This window comes from Orbicella faveolata, unplaced genomic scaffold (genome assembly GCF_042242905.1).
Source record: "Orbicella faveolata isolate gen_17 unplaced genomic scaffold, um_ofav_v1 contig_3, whole genome shotgun sequence".
Classification (NCBI taxonomy): domain Eukaryota; kingdom Metazoa; phylum Cnidaria; class Anthozoa; order Scleractinia; family Merulinidae; genus Orbicella; species Orbicella faveolata.
Window position 1 is genome coordinate 14498999 of NW_028301558.1, and position 10387 is coordinate 14509385.

Sequence of the window (10387 nt, forward strand, 5' to 3'; positions counted from 1 at the left end):
CAAAAAGTACATGACTGGAGAATAATTGGGGAAAACTAAATACCCATAAATGCCATTTGGAGCGCGAGTGATTGAGATGGCGAGAGCTGGACCCTCGCACTGGCCCTATTCAACGAGAAGTGAACGACTTGTACAAAGTCTATGGGTTGTGCTAAGACAATTAGACTACAGTTCTCGCTGTTGGTTTCTATCAACAGAAGCGTTGCTCATTGCCAACTCTCAGCCCTGCAATAGATGTAACGGATGCTGCAGGTTTCGCATCCAAGCTAGTTCACACCCACATCGACTCAACTAGCGATCAAGTGCTTAAAATTATTTATCTTTCTCTTGCCGAGCAGAAAAGACAACATTGTGGACATAATGAAGCAACATCACACAAAACTCACACGAAACAGGTAACATTCTACGTACCTCAAATCTGCTATCTGATTGTAGGGACATGCTTTTGCATATCCCAAAGGACGACACTGTTTTTTACAGTAATTGAAACAATTTTATTGAGTCCTTCAGCACATAACTTATCAAACTACAAATTTCTGCTCTTTCTAATTCTCTTTTTCTTCTTGGTATTGATAGTGAAGTTTTGCCACGTCTGTTTGAGAAACTTTGATCCAGCCATCTTGCCTCATGTGGTACACTGTTTAAAAGAACACAGTACAAGATGAAGTCTTTTAAACAAACCCGAGGTGTGTGAAGGAGGGAAGGGGGGGGGGGGTATCGAACAAACTTGTATACAGGGAGGCCACGACCCAAGGCCCAAACCTTTTCACTTATACCTTCCATAGACAATGGCACCCCTTTGACCTTATAAATACCAACAGAACCGTTTTACTGGCCCTAAAAAACGTCCTGCGGATATCTTTCATTAAAAAAAATCCCAAAATAGTTAATTTCAAGCACGCCAAAAGGCCTTTGCACCTCCTCCTTCTCCTCCTCCTCCTCCTCCTCCTGGACTATTGCAAATGGACACTTTTCTTGTATTGTGGGTGACTGCTTATGAGATGGTCCACTTTAGTTTACATTTTGAGTTAAGAAAGAGTGTCATTGATAAGAAGCCTCCTGTAAGACTTGCTTGACTAATACTATTCCCTGGATACTTACAGTTGACAACTCCACCACTGTATGCATCCCTGTGAGTCGCATGGTATATGGCTCTCTGGCCCAAGTCATAAGCCTCTTCTACACCCATGCCATAGTTGTACCCGCTGTCCAACACACCATAAGCATACGTTGAACCAGATCCAACAGAGAACATGTCATTGGACAGGCGAGTGCCATCACTGTCTACATAGTACAATCCTGGACCCTGAGAAATTTTACAAAACAATAAATTATTGTGGTCAACAACAGAAACAAAGAAAATATTGCCACTTTAATCAGAAATTGAATTACTCAGGCTGAGTGTTCCTATCACACTGGGCATGGTTATTGAAAGGAGACTCTAGCTAGCCTGCCAAGAGCATAAATGGGTGTTGATCAAATCTTAGAGAGAAATAGCAAAATCCTGGCATAACAAGTGGTGGATGAGCATCTCACCCAGGGAGAGAAGCAATATTTCTAGCTACTCCATTCCACAGAAACAGCAGGTTACTGCTGGCCTCTTTAATCAATATGCTCCAAAAAGGTTTTATACATTCTTTACTCATACATGTACTTTTAACATTCATTTTGCAAAGACACTCATGTGACTCACCCTTTTGTCCCAGCCGCATATCATGGTTCCCTGAAAAAGTAACAACACAATTACAATGTACCATTATTATGCTCCTTAATTTGATGCAACCACAGTTACTTCCTTTAGGTCAATTAATCCACCAAACTGACTTGTTTCCTTACCATAGACAGTCCCATGCCTTTGTAGTTATACACCATGTTGGCAAGGAGCTTTGAAGCAGCAGCTACTGATATTCTTTCCTTGTTTCGTAACTCATATATCCTGTGGGTTTTACATAACATAAAATACATCAAATTCCTATGTTACATAAACCCTTTCACATATCATCATTGCTTCATAAACCAAGCTGGAGTGTTCTTACACTAGGCTTCTAAAGGTTCACCACTAGAGGTATTTATTTATCCTTTTTAAAAGTAGCACACACCTCTTTACACCTGAAACCTGTAAAAGGATTATGACCAGGTGGCACTTAAATTAAAGAAAGGAAAATGAACTAAAAAGTCACTTGCCTGCATTGTTTGGCCAGCAATCTCTCCCAAAAAGAACAGTCAGCAGCTCCACCAGCCATTGTCCCAAGAAGATATGGGTTGATTTCAATCACTTTCTTCACAGTCTGTGAGGCTACACAAAAGCAAAATTCACATCATTCCAGAGTTCAAAATCTACAATCATGTTTCTACAATTTTACTTCCAGTAATAGAATTTCATACAGAAAGGTGATGATGATATTAGAAAATTATTGTCAGAAAAAGCATAAAAACTAACAGAGATTATGTCAACAGTTGGGAAAATAACCCGAGAATGTCTTTCTGAGCATTAGCCCTAGAAAAGTAAAAGGGGGAGGGAGGCCACACCAGGCACAAAAAAATCTTTTGCCTTAAAGTGGGATTTGAACTCCTGACTTCTGGATTAGACCATTGTTTCTCTACTGACTGAGCTACAACGCCAGAGTGGGAGCATGTTATGGGTAGTTAATTAATTTTTGTGATATTTATGACAAGGTAGATATTCAGAGCTATAGCTGGTATGTCTTGTTTCAAAAATAAGACTAAACAACGGGGAGAGAGATTCACAAAGCTCTTAAAAGAAGTCTGTTTTTCATACTGCCACAAAATAAAGCAGTAGCACTTACTCTAAGGGGCTATTCACATGATTCTGAAAAGAGTTTTGTTCCAGAATGAAGTTCCTACTGCATTCACATGACACAATTGATGGACCCCGGGTTTTCATGCCAGATCAGAAAACAATACGCATGTGCCACCCACCCCCGACTACATGGTTTGGGTTCTTCATTTCAGAATGAAGTTAGTTTTCACTTTACATGATACCAGAATGAAATTTCATACCAGAACAAGAATTTCATTCAGATTGAAAACCGGAATGAACTCATTCCAGAATGACTTGTAAGGAAATGAAATTTCGACTTGGTATCATGTAAACAGATACAGAGAAACATATGGGGATGGAATGAACTCATTCCAGAATGAAAGTCTGGCATCATGTAAATGACCCCTAGATGTCAGCCAATGTCTTAAGCACTGGCTTATTTTGAAAAAAATCAACTTACCAATGTAGGATCCTGCAGTTGCTCTTGAATCAACTGCCACTATGACACCATGTTGGAATTTGAAGGCCATGGTAGTTGTCCCATGGTCGAAATGGATTTTCACATCACTTTCGCCATTGGTAAAAGGCCTCAGAAACTCTACAGGCTATAAAGGGTCAAAAAAGGTCATGGCAAGCAGTATCAGCATGGTTCAATCAGAAAATACTGTATGATGTTTGATCACAAGGTCAAACATCATACATACATAAAACGTCAATTTGCTCATGACTGCTGCTACAGATGAAAATGAGATCCAAGTCCACACAATTACATGTGGCATGTGGAAACGCAGTCAGGCTAACTGATTCAGCCCTCAACAGATCTGTTGTTTACTTTTTTCAGAAACTAACTATGAAATTCTCTTATCTATGGTAACTTATCTAGCTAAATGGTCTTTTTTTATCTGTGTGTTGTTAAGAACAAAACTGTGACAATTTATTAAATTATTGTGATCACCACAAGCATTTTGCGTATAAAGTTTAAAAGATGCCAACAACATCATTTATTCAGCCACCTTTTACAAACCTTTCCACATTCAATAAATGAAAAAAAATATACATAAAAAAACGTCTAGAACCCGATATTCTTCTTTTCTATTTAATATATGTGAAAAAAGTCTTGTTTTCCGTTTTGTAGCATATATTCTACAGATTTGTTCTTGGGACTAACGTTGATCCGGCCCTGCACGTGCGGAAATGTCATAAAAGAAACCGAACTAACCTTGCCACGGACCAAACAAATTAAGATCTTGGAACAACCCCTTAAAACTGCATATTCTAAATTTAGCTTTAAATTTTTCATACAGCAAAATTTGTAGCCTTTTAACGGGGAAATGATGGTCAAATATATCTTTAATATGGATGTGGAGAACCTTTGCCCTACGCCAGATGACTAAGCAGTTTACAAACGTTTGAAATTAATGCACTTACATCGGTCCCAGGAGGAACAGCAAATCGACAATCATTCAGAAAATTCTCTGAAATGTCCTTGGTCAATTCGTTATCTCTTGAAGCACTCTTTCTTTCGCCGAAAATATCATTCAAAGAGAGATTTCCATAGCTCCGTGCTGCTGCTTGTACCGCCATCTTTACCTTCCCGACAGACGTTGCAAGCCTACCAAATACCCAAAGGTACCTTAACCGATACGGGAGGGGTGCGTTGACTGGCTGCTAACACTCTTTCAGCTACTTTTCTAGAGATGAGAAAATATTGATAACAAAAATCACGAAAAATGAAATCTCCTCTTATTTTTTTGGATAATTTCAAACATAGTTTATAGATTAAGGAAGGTACCTGTGTGTTTTAGCTTAACCCTACCCCTCCGTAGTTGATTCAGACGCGCTCCTCCTCAACATGGCGGCAATAAGCAGCTCCCGTCCGTGGCAATTCAAGTCCATTTTCATAACGGGCGGCAACCGAGGAATCGGTTTAGAAATTGTTAAGCAATTACTAAGCCTCCCTAATCCACCAGAGTCTATCTTTGCCACCTGTAGGTCGTTGGAGAGCGCGTCAGAACTTAACTCACTCTCCGAAGGAAACAATCATCTCCACGTGGTCCAAGTGGACGTGAACGATTTTGAAGGTTTCAATCAAGTTGTATCCGAGGTGGAAAGAAAATTGGAAGGTCGTGGATTAGATCTTTTATTAAACAACGCCGGAATCATGGATAGATCTACACTGGATGAAGTCACCGCAGAAAGAATGATCAATGTTTACAAAACTAATACTGTGGCTCCTTTGATGCTAGCCAAGGCATTTCGGCCTCTACTTCGGCGAACAGCATCGCAAAGAAGCAAAGGAGATTTTGCTAAATCGTTCATTGTGAATATTTCATCCGGAGTTGGATCGATAGCCAACAACACTTGGAGTACAATGTATCCTTATCGACCAAGCAAAGCAGCCCTGAATATGATCACCAAGTCACTGAGCATTGATTTAGAAAGTGACGGAATTATGGCGGTGGCGTTACATCCGGGCTGGGTGAAAACAGACATGGGGGGACAAAATGCTGCCGTACCTACCAAAGAATCAGTTGAAGGGTTGCTAACAGTCATCGGCTCTCTGGACGATTCAAAAAATGGAGGATTCTTTGACTTCACTGGAAAGGCCTTGCCTTGGTAGAAAAGTATGGATGGATAAAACGTAAAAGATAAAAGAATTGAACCGTGGGGAAAAGGTTTAAAACATCAGTCATCATCAATTATTATGTGCGAAACGTAATCAATTGCAAAAATAGTGACTAAAAAAAATGAAACAATAATAAAAACCACTCAGTGCAACTGCCTAAGTTGTGTGAAACAACCCCTCCCCACCTCAGCTACAGTAAATCATATAGCTAAAAAGAATTGGAAGGTAAATTCTTCCATATGCATGCAACAACGAAATATTGAATTGTCTAGAGAAACTTTATAAGCATTATGCTTGGGCTGGAACATCCTGTGATGAAGATGAATGTGTGACAATTTGTTCTTGAAATAGTGAGTGGTTTAAATTTACAGAGGGGTTAATTGGATTAGTTTAGTTAGTGACACCAGTTATGCCCTGTAACAGGAAAATAACTTTCAAATTTTAGTGAAATAAAAATTGAAATAAAATTTTTTATTTGTATTAGGAAATAAATTACTGTAGAGACAAAAGTTTCACGGCAGATCATAAATATATTGAAAATAGAAAGATACAGTCCTCTTGATTGCTTAACCAGCAATAAGCATTTTGTTTATTCAATGTAGAATTTTACAAGAGCACCTGGTACAAGGAAAAGTTGGGTGTGGAAGCACTAGATTTTTGGACTGAGATATTTTCACCAATTCAGTGCTGGTTTCTTTCCCAATATCTTTACATTGACTGGCTAACCTCCAACTAAAACTGTTTGACATAAGTACAGGCAAACCTAAACAGATTGTAATAAATGGAATAGGCCATTTACGGTTTGCCTTTTGCCTCTGTGTCAAATGAATCTTTGCACAAAACCATTCATATGAAAATGTGTCCTGCCTATAGGTTCGTTTTATGCAAATCAAACTCATTTTCATGTCACAGGTTTTGCATGAGGACTCCATTTTAAACAGAGAAACAAGGTAACTTGGAAATGGGGCCTGATGACTTGTATGGGTAATGAAATCATGATGAATGAAATTAGGAAATAACTTCCCTTGTTTTCTCAAAATTCTAATAAATTTCCTAGCCTTTAATTTAGGTGAGACAAAATTATTAGAATTTTGGGAAAAATGGAAGTGAAATTACTTCTTAATTTCACGAGTACACCATGGGTGACAAAAACATAGGCACGCGAGGCGTGCAAGAGTTATTTTTTGGGAATTAGAAGCCCCTGGAGGTAGCAACACTCAGTGGACTCTTAACAGTTATGAGAAGGTTAATCCAACAAGTTTGTTTGGTTACGATGTTCTCGTTGACGTCGTCGCCGTGGTTTGCCTAAGCTCCCTATTATATTATCTCCAGTTAGTTAAGTTTCAATTTTTCTCAATCTAAGAAGGATATTCTGCCAATTTTAGCGTTAATGAGTTCACATTGACTTTGTGACCTTGATACTATGACATGGGTTCTTGTCTCGACCGCTGGGTTAAGGGAGCGAAGGTTCAGGTACTAGCTTTAAGTTTGTCCTACGCGGGCAAATTATCTCGAACAATAAATAAATATGGAGTTAGTTTAAATTACAAGGAAACAAAAATAATCAAACGTGCGCACCCTCTGAACGCAACTCGTGTATTCATATGCGAGATTTACAGTAATTTAACTATAAAACATTGCGATAAGACAAAAGTTAAAACCATCACGGTTAAAAACTCTAAAAACTGTAAAAAAAACTCTGAAAAACGACGACGTTTCGACGTTTACTCAACGTCATTTTCAAGTTTAATAGTGTTTTATTGAAGTCTCTAAGGATTTGTTTTGTACATTTATATTCAAATAACGTTTTCTTATTCATTTTGACTTGAAAATGACGTTGAGTAAACGTCGAAACGTCGCTTTTTAGAGTTTTATACAGTTTTTCGAGTTTTTAACCGTGATGGTGTTAACTTCTGTCTTATCGCAATGTTTTATAGTTAAATTATTGACAAAGCCTATTCTTTTAAGATTTACAGTATTATTGATATTTCTGAAATGTTATAGAGTATTGTATTCTAAGTAAAAAATAGTTTTTGGGGGTTTGACAATTATGCATTGAGAGGTTTTCGGCCTTCTTAGTACTCTCCGAAACCGAAGGATAACGACTCTTGAATGACAGAATAATCAACAAAGGACCATGAACTTCGGTGTTACGACATCCGAACGGATGGTCAAGTCGGAAACGTCCGTCGATTTCTGCGGATAGGAGGAAAGCGTTTAGGGAGTGTTTGATCACCCATTGATTATAATTGATCGTATTTTGCGTGGATCATGGCATTAAAAATTATTTTTATGTACCTCGTGGCTTAAAATAGTCTTTTGGGAAACCCGTTGGAAGGCAGGGTTCTCAAATTATTAATGGTTTCAATATTCAAATCAGATTTAACCGCGTAATCGTAGTTAAGAAAGTGTCTGTCTCCTTGTTTCGTGATCCATCATATCCCTTTGGCCGAATGTAGAGCGATTTGATTTCGTGGCTTCGCGGTATCTTCCTACGCGACCACGTGAGTCTAACACTTGTGGCAACGCCACGGATACAAAGCCCCGTTTTCCCACGCTTTTAAAGTCAACATAACGTAATGCGGTCAAAAGCGAGATGAAAAATGCACCAGCATGGTTAGAAACTAACGCCAAGGGAATTAAGAGGCAATCAGTGGTCTCTGAAGAAATACTTTGCCTGTTATGTAAATGATGCAATGAAAACTTAAACGCACTAATTTGATACGTTACAAAACTTATTATTAATTCCTTGCTATGCGCGAGAAATTCGCACATTTAATAATGAACTTCAAACTTAACGACGCAGTTTCCTTTGTCCATGCGCACCTTAATTAGCCAAATTTCATTTTCAAATTTCTCAACCGATGTTTAGTCCAGTTTGAGCTGTATCCAGTTCGCGTCAGGTTTGCTGACTTTTAGCAATGCGAGCGAAGCTTTAAAAGGATACAGCGAGTTTTATTTAAACATTGAGCATTTCATTTCACGTGAACCTGAGTTTCTTGAAGCTTTGAGACGGAAAGTTCGCTTCACAAGGTGGCAACATTCCTTCTAACGGTTTGATTCAAGCATCGCTGGGCTCTGTGATGCTCACCACTTGGGACATTTCAGAACTGTACTGTAGTAATCTTTAGTTGCAGCCGACAAACAGAATAATCGATGCTGAACGATGCAATCCGCGTTAATTCCTTCTTCACCGGTGAGACATTTAGATACAGTCACTATGTTGAAGTATGCGGAGACAGATAAGAGAGGCAGGGCAGTGGAAAAAGCCTTCTTAAAGGTAAGTAAGAATTTCTCATTCTATATAATCAGCAAATAGATTGAACTTTATTCTAATGGCATTTCTGAAGATTTTTTGGTCATATGATATTTCAAAGACTAAGCAGTCTCTTAGTTAAGAAAGTAACTCTCAGTGACTTTCGGGCTCCACAACAATTCAGAATACCAGCAAAAACTCGTTGTTTAATTTTCCTAGAAAAGCTTCAACACCACTACCGTGGAACAATGATCTGAAAATTATATTAAAATGCTTGAGTTAGAAACCGAGTGTATGGAAAGCAGTTACTTTATCCAAGAAGGCGACTCTCGCACATATACACATATATTTACCCTTACACTCTTCGTAAATAAGCTTCAATTTTCATAAAAACTCTTTGTGATAAGACACGAAGAGACCGAAGACAGTATGTAATTATAAAACGTTTATTCGTAGTTTTCCTTTGTGAATTACTAATCTAAACACCTACTTTTCTCTAGATTAGTCCTTGAAGCGCTGATTACTGTGCAGTACGTACATGACATGCATATCGGTGTCGCAACCGCGGCAGTCTACTGATCATCAGCCTGGTTCAGTTGTGGCTTATAAGGATCCATACTGTGGAAAAACTCAAGTGATTTCTGGCCGGAGAAATGCCTCGGACAGTGGGATGGAAAGCGGCAAAGTCTTTCCTGAGAGCAACCCGACTATGGAAAATTCTGGTAACGATAGGATAAGTTATTAAGGACAGAGGTATCGACTTGTTTCTTAGAAAAATCCAGTAAGATGGAATGCGGAAAAGTATTTCAGTCCTGAGAGCAACCCGGCTGAGAACAATTCTGGTAATGATAGGATAAGTAAATAAGGACACAGGTAACGACTCCGGTTTCTTAGAAAAATCTGAGATCAGTGCTAGAACAAGCTAATAAAACGTCCATTTTGAAATCGGAATGATCGCAGAAGGCAATCACGCATTCCTAAGCTGGGTGGAGAGTTTCGTGCGCTCCTCTTAGTGCTTGTTTTACTTTCACGTCCAGAGGGGTGGTAGCAGTCGAGAGGTCGACTAGTCATTCCGTGCTCGCAAGTTGGAAACCTATCCTGTTGGACACAGCACGCAGCTATCATGAGTACCATGCGACAATCCACCGGAAGCATGAGTCTGGATGGAGTGTCGGAATAGGGTGGTTGATTTCTGACCGGGTCTGTACTGCCTCAGCGCTTCTGACTTCATATGTCCTCATATGGACCCCCCGAGGTCTGTGTCTGTATTTCAAGCTGGGTTTGCAGGCTGTCGTTTCTGTTTTTTGTTTTTTGTTTTTTTGTTTTCTGCAGTCAAAATTCTAAAAGAATTAATAAACACTTGATCCGGGTTTTTCGAGGGCTAGTCGGTTGTTATCAGTAACTTGGAGGAAGGAAGAAATGTGGACACAATATGCGATTGTATGATCACCCTCGAATGGAGCAGATGAACATCTATTTCCTGTTTAGGAGTAGTTTGTATGTTGAATTATTAATGCTTCACCCAATGCATGCCATGGATAAAGACTGGTTTGGAGTCTTTTTTACATCAAAGTGGACAAGTGTGCTTAGGTAGCGTTTGCACGTTGTCTTTCTATTTTCTGCATGAAGAAGAAATATTCAGTTATTGGGTTAATCGAGAATGAGAAGAACTTCTTCATGAAAAGAAAATTTATGGATAGTGCTAAAGTTACGCTAAAATTTG

At 38.9% G+C, this 10387-nt stretch overlaps 1 protein-coding gene across 1 annotated transcript; it reads right to left on the minus strand.

The window, feature by feature from the left end:
- Nucleotides 1-470: 470 nt before the first annotated feature.
- On the minus strand, nt 471-4397 carry LOC110048149 (proteasome subunit beta type-5-like). Its single transcript, XM_020753934.2, has 7 exons — nt 4211-4397; nt 3243-3387; nt 2185-2296; nt 1837-1936; nt 1694-1723; nt 1102-1306; nt 471-637 (listed from the first exon to the last, which is right to left on the minus strand). The coding sequence occupies exons 1-7, from the start codon at nt 4364-4366 to the stop codon at nt 546-548; spliced, it is 840 nt and encodes a 279-aa protein (XP_020609593.1). The 5' UTR covers nt 4367-4397; the 3' UTR covers nt 471-545.
- Between the last annotated feature and the right edge of the window lie 5990 nt (nt 4398-10387).

Excerpts from the sequence above, each read along its gene's own strand:
- LOC110048149 (XM_020753934.2), bottom strand. The coding sequence starts at position 4,366 with ATGGCGGTACAAGCAGCAGCACGGAGCTATGGAAATCTCTCTTTGAAT. Across the intron at positions 3,388-4,210 it reads CTGTTCCTCCTGGGACCGAT|CCTGTAGAGTTTCTGAGGCC; the intron begins GTAAGTGCATTA and ends GACCCTTTATAG. Across the intron at positions 1,724-1,836 it reads AAGGCATGGGACTGTCTATG|GGAACCATGATATGCGGCTG; the intron begins GTAAGGAAACAA and ends TTACTTTTTCAG.